This window comes from Vombatus ursinus, unplaced genomic scaffold (assembly GCF_900497805.2).
Source record: "Vombatus ursinus unplaced genomic scaffold, bare-nosed wombat genome assembly UNPS02014798.1, whole genome shotgun sequence".
Classification (NCBI taxonomy): Eukaryota; Metazoa; Chordata; class Mammalia; order Diprotodontia; family Vombatidae; genus Vombatus; species Vombatus ursinus.
This window is the reverse complement of record NW_020954576.1, coordinates 249878-269325: the sequence shown is the minus strand read 5'-3', so window position 1 is coordinate 269325 and position 19448 is coordinate 249878. Positions and strand designations below refer to the sequence as shown.

The 19448-nt window shown below is 47.8% G+C and overlaps 1 protein-coding gene across 1 annotated transcript in view; it reads right to left on the bottom strand.

Moving 5' to 3' along the window:
• Window positions 1–9501: 9501 nt before the first annotated feature.
• Window positions 9502–19448, bottom strand: part of LOC114050115 (pre-B-cell leukemia transcription factor-interacting protein 1-like) — a 16254-nt gene continuing 6307 nt past the window's right edge. Inside the window, 10 exon segments of the mRNA XM_027871688.1 lie at window positions 9502–10383; window positions 10979–12063; window positions 12065–12235; window positions 12669–12800; window positions 12923–12990; window positions 13572–13796; window positions 14307–14472; window positions 14804–14871; window positions 15143–15233; window positions 18371–18461. Of these exon segments, the coding sequence (XP_027727489.1) occupies window positions 10302–10383; window positions 10979–12063; window positions 12065–12235; window positions 12669–12800; window positions 12923–12990; window positions 13572–13796; window positions 14307–14472; window positions 14804–14871; window positions 15143–15233; window positions 18371–18424 (2142 nt within the window). The 5' untranslated portion in view covers window positions 18425–18461 and the 3' untranslated portion in view covers window positions 9502–10301.

Genomic DNA, 19448 nt, shown 5'->3' with positions numbered 1-19448 from the left:
TGGGAAACTACTCAAGCCCGGAAAAACATGGTTTGTACTCTACCTTCCCCCATCGCTTCCCAGGGTGATTTATGTATATAATCTCTGTCTTCACTTCAGCAAGGTGGAATTCTGATCAGGAGAATTCCTGATTTGCAAATCTGTTCCTCATAATGAAACTAATTAATTAAACGGCTACTTGATTACTGGCACTTTGTCTCTGACCTGCTATTTCATCATTCTCAGGTTAGAGACTGGCTCAGTAAAATCCTGTTAACGCTTTGTGGGCCTCAACAAAGGAGAAGCTACTTTGATGAGTTTATCCTCCTGACAACAACCAGTCAGTCATCCTGGGATCAGTTCCAATCACTGAAAACTAAGCAGGAATTGTCTATGACTCTTCAACAGGGTGTCCATGATGGTATGCCTACTCTCTCTATAGAATAGGGCCCATCAGATATCCCAAAGGTTTTCCATGAAAGTTGATCAGGAAATTTCCTTAATCAATGTCAACATCTCTACTGGGAGATTAATAATACTTGAAAGGGTAGTGTGTGAAAAAGTATACTGTAAACATTCAAGCTCAATAGAAATGGGGGTTCTTGTCTTGTGGAAGGGTCTGGAATGGCCATTCTGCTGAAAACTGGGACAAGGAGGCTAATTCTTCTTGTACAGGGGTTAAAAAGAATGAAGTCCTCAAAAGAAAAAGCCCCCAAAGGGACTATTGTCAACAGCCAGATATGAGAGGATCTGGCAGATCCTGGGATTGCAAGAATTCCCAGTCCAGCTCAGAGGGTGTCTGGTGTCTCTGTGTTTATAGCTATCTGAGTCTGTTTCTCCAGAGACAATCACCACCCCAGGGCAGAGAACCAGGGTTCTTCTTCCAGCAAAAACGTGGTAGCTGACCTTTGAGAAGAAGAAAGAAAGTGATTTTTTCTTCTCCCTAGCAGCTTCCAACTTGGGAGTAGAGATAGGAATTCAGGTTACCTGGAGGTATAGTTTAGGCCAGGCTGAGGTTCTCTGAACCCACAGAAGGTAGAGTCCTTGCGTCAGGAAGTTTAGATCTTTTAATTCTAAAGCCTTCAGTTTCTCCTATTGGTAGTGGTTGTTGTCCATTCTCCAAGAGGACCAAATTGACATCACCATGTTAGGGTCAAGGTGCATTGTGTCCAACTGTGGCTGATCAGATCAATACAAGCTTGGAAGGCTCTACCACAGTCAGGCACAAATAGTCCATATGAACATTTGGAGTGGAGCTGTCTCCAAATTTGTACATCTCACATTTCCCTTGAGCTACTGAAATTCTGCTTTATTTACAAAGCACAGTGCCTTCTTTGGTGCTGGCACACTATATTGGATGGTCCTGTACCAGTGTTTCCCATGTCTCACAATCGACTCCAAAGTTCCTCAGGGAGACCTTGAGAATATTCTTGTATCACTTCTTGTATCACCTCCACGTGAGCATTTGCCTTGTGTGAGTTCTCCATAAAATAATCTTCTAGGCAAACATATGTTTGGCATTCAAACAATCAGAATTACACTCTCTGCAGTAGAGTTTGAATACTTGGCAGTTCAGCTCAAGAAAGGACGTCAGTATCAGGTACTTTATCTTGCCAGGGGATCTTCAGAATCTTCCTAAGACAATTGAAATGGAACCAATTCATTTTCCTGACATGGTGCTGGTAGACTTGACTGGCCAGGTATCACAGGCATAAAGAGGTCAGCACAACAGCTCAGTAGACCTTCAGTTTGGTAGGCAGACAGTCTAATACCTCTTCTCTCCTACACTTTCCTTTGGAGCCTCCCAAACCCTCATCTAGCTCTGGTAACAACATTTCTCCTAGGGATACTTCCCCATTCCTATTCACTGGCTCCCCAGCCTTCCCCTCTCAAGGTTCTAGAAGTAACCCAAGGGGCTAGGGGGCAGTTTTCTAGTATTCTAGCTCATGAGCCCCCATATAGTATGCTTCTCATTAATTATCAACTAGCCAGACAATTATAGTAGGAACAATTGGTGCAAAAACATCGCACCACCCCCCAAAAAAAGTCAAACACTTTCTCCCATAAGTACATACAGAATCCAGAGGAAAATGGGCTTGATCTTAGAGAACATATGTAGCAAAGGAGGTGCCTCATAGCTCATACTTGGATGGAAGTCCTTTTCTCTCTTCATAAAGTTCTCCTTTGGTAGATGTAACTCTCTGCTAGGGTTTGAGCGTAGGGACCCTGAACCTTGTTCCAGTTGGATGAATTGTTTGTTACTGGCCCCGTCTCTCTGATGACATGGTTAAGGGGTTAGTAGGTGGAGAAACATTCCTTCTAAACCTATCCTCCCCCTTCCCATCTTGCTGCTCTAGGGTTCCAGCTCCTCAAAGAGCTCCCGAAGTTGAACTCTCAGTATAGTTGCTGAAATGCTCCCACTGGAATCTCCTTCTCTGCTATACATAGGCCTAGATCGGTGTCTAAGTCTTTCAGATAATTCCAATACATTTTGTCATCTGATTTTTATCGAATGACTTTTTTAATCCATTTCACTCTTTGTACCTAGTTTACACCTCTGATTGACTGATTCAATAGAGTGTCTAGGGATTCTTCCCAGCACAGTGCCTGGCACATAGTAGGTGCTTAATGAATGTTTATTGAATTGAATTTCTAGATTGATTCTATAACTTAGTCAGGAAGGATTCTTACCTGCACTGCTACTGGTTGGGGTTAGGTTATAACTACCCTGAAAATTTGGAAGCCTTCATAGCTAAGGGAGGAGGCAGAATAAAGAACGCATTGCTTGAACCATTGTAATGGCCTCCTAACTGGTCCTTCTGGCTTATCTCTCCCCCCCCGCCATTCCATCCTCCACATTGCTGCCAAAGTGATTTTCCTAAAGCGAAGGTCTGACTGTGTGACGCCTTTACTCAATAAACTCCCATGGTTCCCTCTTGCCTCCAAGATCAAATATTATTTCATCTTTATCTCAAGCATGTTTCTTATGTAAGTTTTTAATGTATGTAAGTTTTAGTGATGTTAAATGTGTATATAACTTGTAAATAAGCAAATATTTACATGTATGGATTTTTCTTTTTCTTTCTTTTTTTTTTTTACTGATGGGATATGTGATCAAAAAAGTTTGGGAATCACAAACTCCCATATGGCAGCAAGGGGCTAAATCTGAGACCATAAATCCCATCCACTTTTCCCCCTGCCTGCCAATTAGTGTAAATTCTGAGTACCCAAGAAAGCATTTTTTAAAGGGTCCTCTTACCAACTGCTAATTGCCAAGTAAATTAAAGGAAGCTAGATGGTACAGTGGATAGAGTGCTGGGCCTGGAGTCAGGAAAGCGTGAGCTCTAATCCAGCCATAGACATTTACTAGTTGTGCGACCCAGCGCAAGCCAACCCCCCATCTGTAAAATGGGGATAATAATAGCACTTAGCTCTCAAGGTTATTGTGAGGATTAAGATAATATTTGTAAAGTGCTTAGCACAGTACTATACAAATGTTTTTTACCTTCCCCCTAAATAAGTCTTCAGCTCAGAGGATCCTCAGTTTTCATGCATCTATGTTCTTGGTGATAATCATAAGAGCTGACATTAATATACTGCATTTAAGGTTTGCAAGTACTGTGCAGATCCTATTTCAATGTGATGCTCACGACAATCTTGTCATTCTCATTCTCATTGTCATTATCGTCCCTATTTTAGATATGTGGCTCCTCAAAGAAGTTAAATGACTTACCTATGGTCACACAGCTAATACTCTCTCCACAGCAGTTCATTGCCTCTCTGTATAGCTAATGTTTGTATTGTTGTTCAGTCGTGTCCAACTCTTGGTGCCCCTATTTTGGGGTTTTCCTGGCAAAGATACTGGAGTGGTTTGCCATTTCCTTCTCCAGCTTGTTTTATAGGTGAGGAAACTGAGGCAAACAGGGTTAAGTGACTTGCCCAGGGTCACACAGCTATTAACTATCTGAGATCGGATTTGAATTTAGGTCCTCTTGACTCCAGGCCCATTGCTCTATCCAAGGTGCAACTTAGCTGAGAATAATATTTGCAAAGCACTTTAGGTACATTATTTCATTCAGTCCTCACAATAACCTTCACACCCTCTAGGTAGGATCTGAATTAAGTCACAGGGAATTTTCCCTGGGATTCAACATGGAGGGAGAAAAGTGACCTCAAAACTTGATTCCTCTATTCAAGGTACTACCAACCCCAATGTCCCATTAGCTGTACTGCAAAAGAGAGCTGATAAGCGGGGTACGGGGACAGAGGAGAGGTCCCCAGGAGAAAGTAAGAAAGTTGCACTGATTCTCACCTGAGTTGGTGACTGTCAGCTTGTTAATATATCTCTCTCCATGTTGGCTTCACCCCTAGCCCTTAGTACCTAGCACCCTTAGTACCTAGCCCTTCACCCCTAGTACCATTGGCATCTCTTCTGGGGCTGAGTACATCTCTAGGGAAAAAGGATGGAGAAGAGGTTGCAGATGGGGAAAAGTAAGGAGAGAGAAAGGTCTTTGTGGGAGAAACTAAATCCGATTTTGTAGAAAGGCCTTCTCCAAAGATAGGGAGGGGAGTTGGGATTCAACCCTCCTTCTTATCCTGACCCTCAAGCCCAAGGAGTAGCTAAAGAAAATCAATTAATCAACAAGAATTTCTTTTTTCTTTTTTTATCAATTTATTTATTTTTAGTTTTCAACATTCACTTCCACAAGATTTTGAGTTCCAAATTTTCTCTCCATCTTGTCCTTCCCCCACCCCAAGATGGCATGCATTCTGAATACCCCTTCCTCTAATCTGCCCTCTCTTCTATCACTCCCCCATTCTCTTATAGCCTTCACCTTCTATTTTCCTATAGGGCAGGATAGATTTCTATACCCCATTGCCTGTATATCTTATTTCCCAGTTGCACGTGAAAACAATTTTTTTTTAACATTTGTTTTTAAGACTTTGGGTTCCAAATTTTCTCCCTTCCCACCTACTCTCATTGAGAAGGCAAGCAACTCGATATAGGTTATACATGTGTAATCATGCAAAACACTTTCATAGTAGTCATGTTGTGGAAAACTAAATATATTTCCCTTCATCCTATCCCGCCCCCCATTTATTCTATTCTCTCTTTTGACCCTGTCCCTCCTCAGAAGCGTTTGCTTCTGATTACCCCCTCCCCTAATCTGCCCTCCCCTCTATCATCACCCTACTCTCTTGTCCCCTTCCCCTCCTATTTTCCTGTAGAGTAAGATAGATTTCCATACCCAATTGAGTGTGTATGTTATTCCCTCCTTAAGCCAAATCAATGAGAATAAGATTCATTCATTTCCTCTCACCTTCCCCCACTTCCCCTATCACAGGCAGGCAGTTGGCTCTCAGAGTAAACTGACCGTCTCATACTCTACCCAGTCTCTCCTCTATTCTCTCATACCTCTTTCCTCCAGGGTCTACTACAACCAATAACTCCATACACTGGCACCCCACCCTAACCCAGTCTTTCCTAGAAGGAAGGATGGGGAAAGAGAGAGGCAAACATCCCCAGGACAGTACTGAAAGGAACAACCCAGGGATCTCTAAGCATCCTCCTATCTCCTGAAGTAGCAGGAGACAAGATGGAACACTTATCTGCTCAAATGAGGAAGGTAAACTGGATGATTGAAGCCTAGTGACCCCCTTCTCAGAAACATGTTTTTAAATGCATAAAATAAAATACATAGGACTGCAAAGGAAACCAATTCTATTGAAATATAGTTATCTATGGTATTAGAAGACACTCCCAGCCCAGCCCTTTGCAGAGGTAGAAGGTCTATAAGTGTTGCACGTTGAAGATATTCACAGACTTTTTTTGATACGTTGATCCAATAGGCTGATTTTTTTCCTCTTTTCCTTTTTTTTTCCTTAAAAAATACTGTTTGTCATACAGGAAGGTTTTCTGGGGGGGGTTGGAGAGGCATACTGGGGGAAACTACGGTGATCATAAAAAACAAAAGACATCAATAAAACTTATTCCAAAAAAGAAACATAATTATCTTTTTTTAAAAATTAACAGACTCTAGGCTAAGAACTCCTAGCTAGAGGAAAGAACACTGGATTCAGACTGGTGGTACATGCCTGTAATTTTGATTAAGTGGTCCAAGTGGATAGAATATTAGGCCCAATGTCAGGAAAATGTGAGTTCAAATCCAGCCTCAGAAACTTACTAGCTGTGTGACGCTGGACAAGTCACTTAACTTCTGTCTGCTTCCATTTTCTCACTTGTAAAATGGGGATAATAATAACATCTCAAAGAGTTGTGAAGATCAAATGAGCTGATATATGTAAAGCTTATAGTGTGGTCCCTGGCACATAGTAGACTCTTAATAAAATGTGTCGTCCCTTTCCCTGGGGGAGGCTAAGGCTGCTGGATTACTTGAGCTCAGGAGTTTGCGATGTAGTAGGACTAAGTCTGTCACTAAGAGAGTGGTAGTGGGGATGCCACCAGAAGGGGTGAACTAGCCCAGGTGGAAACAGTGCAGGTCAAAGCTTCTACACTCATCCACAGTGGGACTAGACAGTGAGTGGCCACTGAACTTCCATCCTGGAAGAGAGAGGGAGACCCAGTCTCAAAAAGGGTGGCAGGACAGCTAGGTGGCACAGTGGATATAGCCTTAGCCCTGGAGGCAGAAGGACCTGAATTCAAATCCAGCCTCAGACACTTACTGTGTGACCTTGGGCAAGTCACTTAACCCCAATAAAACAAACAAAATAAATTTTAAAAGTTAACCTTTTTAAATTAATGTACTTCAGGCTAAAAACTCCTGGGCAAGATAGATGATCTCTAAGATCCCCTTCATCTCTAAAAACTATGATTCCCCAGGACAGAGAGAGGAAACTAAAGCCTAGAGAGGAGCTTTGATTAGGGGACAGGGCACCGAAGTGTGCCTCTTTTTTTTTTTTCCTCTGACTCAGCTGCTTCAAAAACCTCTAGCTCATCATGTCTGTTTCCTGAGGGGTAGAGGAACCGGGGGAACCTCCTAGCCACCCCTAAAGCTCGTTATGCAAATGAAAGAAAAGAAACCTGAGAATTGAAACTGTTTGAAAGGCTTAAAAATCAGATCCAAACATACAGAGTCAGCACCCTGAGAGACCCTGGAAGGGCAGGCCAGCCTTCTCCTGTCCCCAGGCCTATCCCAGGCTGCTGAGCATGGCAGCTCTGAGGACCCTCCAAGATGACCTGGAACCCCTTGTCCACAGCAGGGTCCTGAATTCTGGGATTTAAATTCTGCCCCTATCACTTTTTGTAGTAGCCTCTTCCCCTTTCTAGGTCTGTTTCCTTCATTTAGCAAACATTTCTTAACCACGTGCTTTCTGCGAGGGACTGCCCCTGGTGCTAGGAAAATAGAAATGAAATCATCCCTGCCCTCAGGGAGAATAATGATATTCACCAGTAAAATGAAGGTGATTCAGGAGATGACAGGTTCTTGTCAGCTGTAAAAATCCTGGATTCCTACTGGCTAAAGTTTAAATACAGTCAGTTAATTTATCTGCCAACCTGCTGTGTGCTGAGCTGAGAAACAGTATGGGAGATGTATAAGTTAGAGTCACTGCCTAGATAAGCCAAAGCTAAAGTCCATTCTGTTTGACCTACCCTTCTTTTCTCTATCTCTTCCTTGGCAGCTAGTTGGTTGGGTGGATAGAGGGCTGGAACTGGAGTCAGGATAGACCCAAGTTCAAATTCAGTCTCAGACACTAGCTATGTGACCCTGGCCAAGTCACTTAACCTTTTTGCCTCAGTTTTTCAATTATAAAATGAAGATAACAGCTACTTTGCAGGGGTGTACAGTGCCTGGCACATAACAGACCCTTAATAAATACTTCCTCTCTATGCCCAGTCAGTGATTTTTACTTCCCTCTGAATTTCCCCTCCCTGGGCATTCCAGTCCACACTTAGTTAAGATAACAAACTCATCCACTGAGGCCTTGGGTGTCCCTTTACTGGGCCTCAGTTTCCTCAGCTGTAAAAATAAGGGAGTTAGACTAGTTGACTTCAAAGTCCCTTCTAGTTCTAAATCGTTTGATTCTATGAAGCCAAATAAAGTTCCCAGCTCTGCCTTTTTCCTCCCTCTCACTGGCATGGGGGTTCTGGAAAAAACATTAAATGAGGAGCTAGAAGACCAAGCTGGCTTCTAGACCTACATTTGAAGAGATTCAGTAATCTCGAGCAAGTCCCCTTTCTGAGCCTCAGGTGTCTAATCTGTAAAATGAGAAGTTGGACCAGATGAGCTCTAAGGTTTTAATCCTTCCAGCTCTGAAGTCCTAATTCATTCCAGTGACTAAACCAGTAAATTGAGGGCACAGGGAGGGGGCATGGAGAGATTGGAAGCTCCTGCTTCTAGCACACTGAAATCTCCAAGAACAGGTGCCCTACCCACACCATTCTACGACGTCCAGGATACAAAGGAATCACCTTTTAAGGTGAGCCCAGGGACAAAATGGCTAAGCACAAGTAGGGGGCTTTATGCAGCTCCTGCTTCCGGGGGATCCTGCCACCTTCAACTCCTTCCTAAAGTCCCTCCTCTCCTGAAAAGGTTCCCCTCCCCCTGCCCTCCATCATCTGTCCCGTTTTTCTAACATCCTTCATAGCTGCGCTCTTCCTGAAGTCTAATTCTGGTGTCTTTTTGTACTGACCCGTGCTGCCAACTGCCTTTCTTGACTCCCAGCAGCATAGCCTCCCTAGCTGTCTCTGACTCCTTTATTTCTTGGGCTCCACATGTCTCACTCATCTCTCAAGGCTGAGAGTCTTTCCCCTCAAACCCTGCCTTCTCCAATTCCTCCTAGGCTTTGGGTTCCCTTGTACCCAGGTAATGGCATCGACCACTATGGATCTTTCAGCTCTTCCCTCCCCACCCCCATCCCAAGGAGCCAGATTCAGCCACCCAGAAATACCATTCTGCCCTTAAGTCTAAGTTGGGAGCTTTTCTAAGAGGAAAGGGTCCAGAGCCCCAACAGTGACAAGCAGAATGTGAAGGATTTCATATGAGGTGACCAAGAAAAAGTAGAGGGACTCTTCTTCCCTAAAGAGATCCAGAAATAGGATTGCCAGCTAGACTTGGCTAAGAGACAGAGGACCACAGGGACCTTTGGGTTCTCTGCCCATTACAAAATGTGACAAAATTGGCAAAAATGTGAAGCCAGTGCGCCACCTAGTGCCCCCTCCCCCCCACCCCCCCCCCGCCATCCAGAGATGCCAGGGACCTGGGGAAGAAGCTCTGGGGCTGTGCCAAGGCAGGTGATGTGTTGGGAGTCAGGGATGATGGCTGAATACGGGGAATGGTATTGAATGCTTCCTTCAAGGCTGAATGTTGGAGATGAAGGCTGGGATCAGGGATGGGGGCTGGGACAGGGGATCTCCGTAGCTTCTCCAAGCCTCTGTTGTCTGTGGGTACAGGTGGGGCAGTTCTGGGGTCTGTGATCCCCAGTGAGAGCTCCCTCCCCAGCAGGGAACACTGCCCCCATCCCGTCCCTCTACCCATCTAAACACTGAGCTCCACAGCCACATGGCTAACAAAGGCACTTTATTGTGTTCGGTGTTGACTGCGTGTCCAAATCAAAAGCCTGGAAGCAAGGGAGTCAGCCTCCCAACTTTATACCTACAGACAAATCTAAGTGGACACCAAGGCCTCAGGTTCAGGCGCCACAAATGACATCCCACACTGACCAAACAAACCATGGCTGGAGTGGGGTGGGGGGTATTCCCAGGAGTCATCTAGGTACCCCAGCTGCCATCCCCTTCACATAAACACAAAAAAGGGGTGAAGGGAGGGTTTATCCTGCCTCTCAATCAAAGAAGCTCCACCTCAGGACTGGTTCCTCCTTTCAACTCCCACACTCTGCCCTCAGGGCTACACCCCACCCCCTACACACACACAGACCCCACTTTGCCACAACCTACTTGGCCCCAGACCCAGCAAGGTCTCCAGCCAGGAACCTGAGAGGGTGAAGAGGGCCCAACTGTATTTACACACATAAATAAGCATAAGCAGTGTCAGAGCATTTTCAAGCTAGAGTGGTGTCTCCTGAGCAAGCTGGGGTTTGAGCTCTTTTCTGCTCCTGCTCAGTACCCCTACACTGAACCTACCTAATCCTGGGAGTGGAGGCAATGCCAGTGTCAGAGAGAGGTCCTACTTTAATGCCCTCACACCCCCCAACTTGTGTCACAGACCTCGCCAAATACACCACACACATGCAGTGATAAATAAAAGACAAAGGAAGCCAGGGCCCCCCAGTGTCTCTGATGGCTGGGCAGAGCAGTAGGCCATGGACAATGCCTGGGCACTGAGCCCCTCCAGCTCCCTTCCTCATCCCTCCCGGTAGGATCTGGGCCCCTCCTTGGGCCCTGAGCTTCTGGGGCCCTTCTGATACTTGTCCTTTTTCCCAGACCTGCAAGACATGGAAGGTAGAAAAAGAGGTGGGTTAATGTTAGTGCTAATCTAAGAACTACACTGACAAGGGCATAAACTGAATTCCCCTCTCTGGGGTTTCCCTACACCAATAAAATAACAGGTCTGGATCAAAAACTCAAGGCCAAATGTAAGCTGACAGAAAGACACTGCTGGAGGAGACGGCCCAGAAGACCCTCATACATACAAACATAAATACCCATAGCCTACGGGAGCTACTTCTGCTGGTGAATGACCACTGCTAGTCCCTCAGCCAATCTACAGCTTTGGTCTCCTGGTTTGAAAGGCATCAGCCCAAACTGTTGATGGTGCTGTGCCAGGAGAGGGATGGGAAAGGCAGGTCCCACCACAGGCCAGGGAGAAGAGCCAATGCAGCCAAACTTTCCCAACCTCAATTCTGATTTTCAGGGGAAGTTCGTTGGAGTCAAAGCCCAATCTAGTCCTTCAACCCTCCTCTAACTCCTCCAGTGGACCAAGAATTTCCTAGACCAGCTCCAATGCACTCAGCCTTTCTGTTCTACCATACCTCGCCCTTCCCGCAGGCTCCACATTTCTTCCTCCCAGGGCTCCCATACCTTTTCCTCTGTGCCTTGTCCCCAAAGAAATGGCCAAAGATGAAATCCTCAAAGTCATCGACTTCATCGTCATCGCCCGTCTCTCTGACTGCGGCCTCCTCCAGGCTGTCCTCCACGGCCTCCACAAAGTCCCAGAAGCGAAGACGGTCATGGCGGAAGATACCATCATCACCAAAGTAGGTGGACAGGAAGGACAGTGGTTCAGGAAGTCGTTGGCCCCAGGGCAGCCGAGCCAAGTACTTCTGCAGCAGTGATGCCAGCTCCTGCTTCTGAACTGGGGGCAACTCCACACCAAACATGGAAAGCCCTTCCTGGCGTGCACACTCAGTTACACCTGAGCAGCCCTGAGGCACCCGGTACTTGCGGCCCAGCACCTTCTGCCAGGCCAGCTGGGGATCATAATGGCTCCCCTTGGCCCCTCCCCTCTGTGTTGGGTGCCTCTGCCCCTCCCCGGATGGATGGGGCCCCTCACCCCCTCCTGCAGCTCCCCAGCTCTTCTTGGGATGCTCCTTCATACCTCTCCACTCCTTGCTGCTCTTGCCCCCCAATTCTGTTGTGCCTAGCTTCTTGGCCTTCCACTTCTCTACTGACTTCCCATCTCCTTTGCCCCTGATGCTCTTCTCCCCCTCCCCAACAGATTCTTCCTTCTTGCGCTTCCATTTCTCTGCCTTGCGGTCCCCTTGCCTGTCCTTCCATTTCTCCTTCTGACTGGGCTCCCTGGGACTCACGAAGTAGGCTTCTCCTTGCCCCCAGGCCTCAGATGTGTTGGCCGGAGCCCTGGCAGCCTGGCCTTCCCTGGGGTCCCCACTCTCTGCTCCCTGAAGCTCCTCAGCCAGCTTCCGACCCAACTCAGCCAGACCTGCTCGGTCCCTGTCGCCCAGCCCTGACCGGTGAAGGCTCCTCTCCAGATCCCTCTGCACTGAGCTCAGCAGCACCCTCTGCTTCTCTAGCTCCCTGCGCAGCACCTGGGCCTCAGCCTCCAACTGCTCCTTCTGCTCCAGGAAGCCCTGGGGCTCTACCAGCCCAGGAGCTGCCTCCAGTGGGGTCTTGCCTACACTCTGGCTGCTGCAGGTCCCATCCACCCCCCCTTGAGTAACTCTCCTCTAGCTCCCCCAGGCGGCTGCGGAGTTCCTGCATCTCAGACTCCAGCAGCCGCTGGGAGGCTTCTTGCTGCTGCAGGGCCCCCCGGAGCCTCTCATTCTCCTCCTCGAGCCCCGGGTGTCTGTGTAGCAAGTTCTGGAGTTCTTCCTTCTGAGCCTGGCAGGGAGAGAGAAGATGGGGGAGGGAGCTGAACTAGCAGTCACGACCTAAAGGGGGAAGGAGCTCACGGAGAGACAAGAATCTAATCACAAGATCCAGGCTGTCCCTGTCAGAGGAAGGACCCTGCCCCATCACCCAGACAAGGGAGCTCTCCTCTTGACTCAGAATCACAGAATCTCAGAACTAGAAGGGACCTCAGAGACGAACTCATTCAATCCCCACATTCCACAGATGAAGATACCGAGGGCCACAGCAGGGAAGTGACTTACCTAAGCTTTCAGGAATAGTAAGTATTAGAAACAGGCTTCCCCACCAAAAGGCCAAGGCTTTTCCCACTATCTCTACTTATCCTCACCATCATCATTAACAGTAGTACCCTAATAAGCTCACTCCCCTCAGTCATTCATTGAACAACCAGTCCACTCTCTACCTGCAACTGGGCCTGAAGGAGCCGAATGTCTTGGTTCTCCTTGGCTAGCTTGTCCAGCAGGAGGCTCATGGACTGGAGGCTCGGGAGACTTCCAGGGAAGGAATGGGACTGTTGCTGCTGCCTCAGTCCATCCTTGGGGACAAGAAAGCTGGGGGTCACACACACATCACCAGAACCAGCCCTTTGCAAGCCTCTACACAAGTATATACACATGGAAATGAGCACTCAGACACACAGAGACACACAAACACAACCTGGATATCCTCAATGTCCTGAGACTCAGACTCTGGGGTCACTTGTGGCTCCAAGTTCTCCGCTGGCCCTAGCAAAGAAAGAGAGACAGTCTGGGAAGCTGGCCACTCACTAGTCTACCCAAATCCTACAAAACAATGAACGATCCGAAACCAACTCAGTAGAGTTTTACACTGTGGTTAGAGGTACACACACACACTTCTCCCTCTCCTTCTTCCTCTCCCTTTCTCTCACCCTCTCCCTCCCTCCTTCCTCCCAACTCTGCAAGGCCCAAGAACTCCAGCTTGGGGTTATCCTTAAACATATTTTACATATTGGAAAAGAAAGAGCTAATCATTCATTCTCCCTTCAATCCCCAGCCCCCAGACATTCAGTCAGGGGAAGTGATTACAACGCTTTCTCTTCCCCCTGAGAACTAAGATATTACACATACACCTGAGCCAGGCCCCCTTCCCACTCACCAGAGTCTACCTGGAGACAGATACAGAGGAGTCTGGGTGAGTCTCCTCTGGCATCAAAGTGGGGGTGAGGGCACAGGGAGAGGAAAAGCAGAATCAGAATAGTGGCAGGAGAAAAGGAGGACAAGAGAGGAGCAAGATTTGGAGAGGAGAAGGGGAGCAGGGGAGGGCAGGAAGGGCCCCAGTCGCTCACCAGAGAAGAAGAGGAAGCCAAGCCCTACAAGGACCAGAGCTCCAAGTAGACAAGTGTTCAGGGTGAGCCCGAGCTCCCCACTTCCTCCTTCACTACTGGCCTGATCGTGCACACCCAAGGAGGCTGGAGAACAGAGCGGGCTGGACTCCCGGCCCCGACGTCTCCTCAGGCCCTCCATATCGAGGTCATCTTCACTGCTCGAGCTGAATTCCTCACCAACCTGATCTGGAAGTGAGGAAAGGGAGAAGAGGAGAGTTAGCTATGAGTTCAGGGGCCTATGGTCAGACAGAGAAAAATATGAAGCTGCAAAAACATGCAGAAAAAAAACTGGAGAGAGAGAGTAAGGGCTGGAGCCCCCCACTGACCAGAAGTCAGCTCCAGCACTCACTAGTTATGTAATAGTGAGGCTCAGTTTCCACATCTGCAACAAGAAGACAATAAGGACTGCCCTGCCCATCTAAGAGGGTTGTTTCAAAGCTCAAACAGGAAAGCACTTTGAAAACGAGAAGCATTAAAGGTTAAGTGACTGGCCCAAGGTCACATGTGTCATAAGGGGCAATGCTGGGTTCAGGGCTCAGGTCCCCTGTCCTTTGTCCTCCATGGAAGCCATCGGGCAAGTAAGCGGCAATGGCAGACTGGACCTCTGGGGAGGGCCTGAGTGGGAGATGGAAGGCACTATGATTGCCATTGGGTAGAAGAGGACAGACAAAGGGGAGACGGAGGCGGGATTCTCACCTGCTCTAGAGGACCAGGGACCACTCTTTGGAGGGTCTGGCTCCCTGTGATCCAGGATGTCTGACTCCACCTCCGCCCCTTCTGTGGCGTCTGGCTGCTCGACCTTGGTGTGCTCTTCATCTGGACTTGGGGGGTCCAAGCTCTTGCCGCTGCTTTCCAGGGAAACCTGACACAGGGTAAGAGCCCTGAGCGTGGCTTTGGCTCCTCATCGCCATTTTACAGAAGAGGAGACAAGAGTCTCAGAGTCACAATAAGTCACTTCAATGAGTTAAGAGTTGAGACTTGAAACCAGGTCTTCCAATTCCCAATCCTTTTTTTTTTTAATTAATTAAGTTTTCATCTTTAACATTCACTTTTGTAAGACTCTGAGTTCTAAATTTTCTCCCCCTTCTTCCCCTCTCTCCTCCCCAAGATGGCACACAATCTGATATGAGCTATAGATGTATACCAATTCCCAATCCTTTTAGCCACCTTGCCTTCCCCTGTGAGGGGCCTACCTTGATGTCTGTCTCCTCTGGTGGGCAGGCCCCAGGTTGGCCAGGACAGTTCTTGTGAACAGTAGGTGCTGTGGGTGGGAGTCAGGAGGAAGGCTCAGGGAACACTCTCCCAATTCCTCCTCCATAAGTCCTGGCCCCCATATGTCCAACAAGTCTCTCCTGCCCCAGGGTGGAATGAATAAAGGGCAAGGACAGGGAAATCAATGGACATATAAGGGAGGGAGTGTGTGAGGCTGAGATGACAGGCAGTAAAAGGGGGCAAGGGAACCCAGATGACAGAAGCACACCCACTCCCCCCCCCAAAAAAAACTTCCTAGCTCTCTCACAGGGCCTAATTACCCTCTCCATCCAAAGTTCCTGGAAGGTCATCCGCTGAGGTCTGTGGGGTTGTCTCAGATTCTGGACCCAGCGTCTCTACTGGCAAACAGCCCTGAAGGAAGAAGGGAGTGTGTATGTGTGAAGAGAAGACATTTTCCACTGGTGGAAGCTGCTACCCATCCTCTCCAGTGGTTTGTCTGTGCACTCTGGCCTGGGGCTGAGCTTAGCAAACGCCCAACACCCAGACCTCAGCCTCTGCCAGGCCCATGACACAGTCCTTGACCCTCCTCTTTTCTCTCTCTCTGCATTCTTTCCTTCGACAAGCTTGTCCACTCGGAGCTTCCACTATCACCTCCGTGCAAAGGCCTCCCCTGTCTACATCTTCCTCTCTGGCTCCCCAGCACCCCAGTCCTCCAGCTTGGTAGTGATGTGGCAGGGACACGTGCGGCTCTCACCTCAGCTCTGTCATGCTCACTGGTGGGACATAAGGGAAGTCACAAGCTCTTTGGGATTCAGTTTCTTTAGCTGTAAAATGAGATGTCTAGACCAGATGATCTCCAAGGCCATTTTTGCACTTAGCACATTCAAATTCACATTCGTTATTTCTGTAAAGAGAGCTGGCCTCAGAGCCAGGAAGGCCTAGATTCAAGGCCGGCTGCTGACTAGGACTTCAGCTGTCACCCCAGGCAAGTCATTTAGCCTCTCACTCATCCCAATACCTCTTAGCCTGGAAAGTTACAGAGAACATGCAGACCTAGAGAGGCCAAGGGAATTTCCTTATCGGGGAGTTCCCTATACCAATGAAATCAGGGCGTGGTCCCCCTCCCTCTCCCTCTATTCGTGCACATATCTTGTTTCCCATTCAAGCTGTAAGTTCAGCTGTAAGATTCTTAAAAGCTAGGACTGAGTTTTAGTTCATCTCGGGGTCTCCACTGCCTTGTGAATAATAAATGTTTATTGAACTAAATGAAAACTAAGGCCCTCCATAGTCTGTCCTCAACTACCATTCCAGCCTTATCTCCTCCTCCCCTCTCCAGGTGAACCCTCCACTCCAGTCCAATAAATGGATCTGGTCACTATCCCCTGAAAATGCCGTGTATGTTCCTAGTTCTGTCCATCTGCTCCCGCTGTCCTTACAATCTAGAAAGAGCTTCCACTGGCCTAACTCATCTAAGTCCTTCATTTCTTTTTTTTTTTTCCTGAGACCCTTTAAGGCCCAGCCCAACACCACCTCCTCAGCAGAACAAGTCACTAGAACAGCCAGCCCAGCCCGCTGTGATCTCCAGAGCCGAGAGGCAGTGTGTTAGAGCAGAGATGTTGCTGGATTTGGAATTCATGACTGGTTAAAAATACCACTTTACTGTGTGACCATGAACAAAGTCATTTACCTCTCTGAGCCTTAATTTCTACATATGTAAAACAGTGATGATAATAATAACAACAACACTCTAGGGCCTACTCCATGGGCTGTCATCAGGCTCAAATGAGATCACAGATAAAGTGCTTTGCAAACTTTAAAGTATCATATGGATGTTAATTACCAGTCTTTCCCCAAAATCTTGCAGCATTGTTTATACCAGTCATTTGGCCCTTATCATATACAGAGGGGCAGTACAGACCACCTGACCTGGGGATACAGGCTTTTCCACCTGAGATGTTTAGCCAAAAGGCATTTTACCCAATTAGTTATACCAGCAATGTGGTAAGAAGCAGAGCCTAACCATCACCTGGCCACTACTGTTGGGTGACCAAGTCTCCCAGCGGGCACACCAAAGAATCACAGAATCTCAAAGCTGACTCAGGGGTCCTCTAGTGAGGGGAATGATAGGAATCCCTTCTGTAACATCCCTGACATTTGGCCATCCAGTCCTTCCCTAAAGAGCTCTGGCAATTGTTACAGAAGCCAAAGATGGAAAGAGCATTTGACTCAGAGCTGGGATAGCCATGGACTCAAATCCCCGTCTCCTCACTTCAAATACAACACTCTTTCCACGGCACTATACTTCCCAGGGATGCTCTGAGGATAGTGCCTGGTGAATCTGAAAGCCTGAGACACACAAACTACTATTAGCACCACCAGAACACGGCACTGGTACTATCAACTACATAATTAATCTGGACACTGCACACATAGATTTCTGATCCTGTGGTGTAGTACTATGAAACTCTGCTCCCCTCTTCTATTCTGTGCTATTTTCATGACAGCATTTTCCTCTCTCTCTTTAAATTCTGTCTGTCCACCTCAGGCTGTGAGACCCGGAAGCTCCCAGGGGGCAGGCAGGGTCTGTGCTGTGTTCACCTCGGTGTACCCTGCAGTCTCTGGTTCACTGCTTAGGTAGAGAGGTGTTCAGGATATAGTACAGTTGCTGACCTTGCAACGTCATCTATCTATATATCCGTTGTCTTTATTTTTGCATTGCTGGTGCAGTGACTTGAACATAGTAATACATGTTTGTAGTGCTGATTTGAATTGCCTCTCTCCTCAATGAGCCTGCTCCTTCCTCTGGTTCCCCTTACTTAATGGTTCAGAAGTATACAGTGAACCCAGCTCTCCTCCTTCGCTACCTCCAACAGTGAACAATCTGGTTGCTTTCCAGCCATTGACCATGGCATCCAAATCTACACCAAAGTGGCAAGGGAAAGAGCGGGTTCTGAGCTCCTGTCTGGACGTTAGCTGCCTCCCCAGGACCTGGCATTCCTTCCTGCCTCTCCCCCGAGGTTTTCATGGTTCATAAGCCTCCTCTCCCTTCCTCCTTCTACTACCATCCTGACTTCACTCCTCCATCCAGGCAAACCTGTGCCATTATTTCCACCTATGCCTCACCCCCTCCCCATAGAAGGGGTCATTCCAACCCTTCAGAGATGCCTTCTAACATGCTCTCATCATATTTTGCACTAGACCTCTCAAGGAAGCTTTTCCAGATTAATGCACCTGGCTCCATTCATCCTACCTGCTTCCCAATCTCAAGCACTGATAACTAGGCCTTCTGTCTGGCTACCTTTATCTTTTTGTCCCTGGGTCTGGGTCAGCATCCTTGGGAGTGGGGGTGGGGTACAATACTGTCTCCATCTTCTAGGCTTTTTCTTCTTCTCTACCCCCCACCACTGCAGCACCCAAGGATGCAAGTGGAAGGACACTCAGAATTGAAGAGGGATAGACTGACTGAAATTAAAGTCTCTGGGAATCCCTTCCCCATCACAGACATATTCTGGCTCTCCCATGAAGTTCCCAGCCTCTCCCCATCTTACCTCGGAGCCAGCAATCACCCAGCTATTATCCGACTCTGGGCTGGAGGACTCCATAGCTGGTCGTGTCCCTGGGGACCTCAACAGACACCACCTGCTGAGAAAAATGCTTAGAAATGGGATCTTCTCTTAGAGATCACCTCAGGAGAAAGGGGTGAAGAACTGGGGGGCAAAGGAAGAGATGGGCAGCAGAGTCCAGTGTCCAACATCAAGGACCCTGCTCTAGTTTGGATCCTTCTAAGGCCAAAGCTACCAACTTGTGGGCAACATTTGACTTGCAAATGAGTATCTGCAAATGTTCACAAAAGAATATGCCTCTCCTAGGGATTGGCTGGCCTGCAAGAATGGGGAATGACCTTGAAAGGACACGGAATTTCAGAGCTAGGATCATTTAGTTCAACTCCCACATTTTTACAGTTGAAACTGTAGCCTAGGGAGACTGGGGGAGTGACCGGGCGAGGGTCAACTCAGTGACAGGGTTGGGATAAGAACGCAGATTTCCTGATTCCTAGACAGTACTTTCTCACTAACCCAAATGTTTTCTCCTTATCTCTCCTCCCCAGAGAGTAAGATAATTAGGAGAAGGCAACACGGTGCAGCAGAGAGGGCCCTGGCTTCACAGGCATGTGGCACACGGACTTGGGTTTGAATTCTGACTCCGCTACTTACTACTCCAGGCCTTGGCCTACTCATCTGTAAAGGAAGGGTGTTAGTCTAGGAGACCTCTACAGTCCCTCCCAGCTCCAAATCTCTCCAACTGGTACCCCATGCTTTCATGCTATCTCTCAGTCACTACAGTTGTTCTCCCTTTTAACTGAGATCCTGAGATCTCATGTAACCCACCCCAGACAGAGACCCCTCCTGAAGGGAAAACTCAATTACTCTTACAGTGCTGCTTCCTCCTCCAATTCCGCCCCCAACTCTCCTCCTCCCCCTCAAAGCTGTGGGAATGGAGTAAACCACACTGACTCCATCTTGTGACCCAATTCTGGAGCTCAGTTCCCTTCTTCTTCAATTATGATCTAGTCCAACTTCTGTCCTGTGAGAAAGCTTTATTCGACTGCGGGGATTGTGAGAAAAC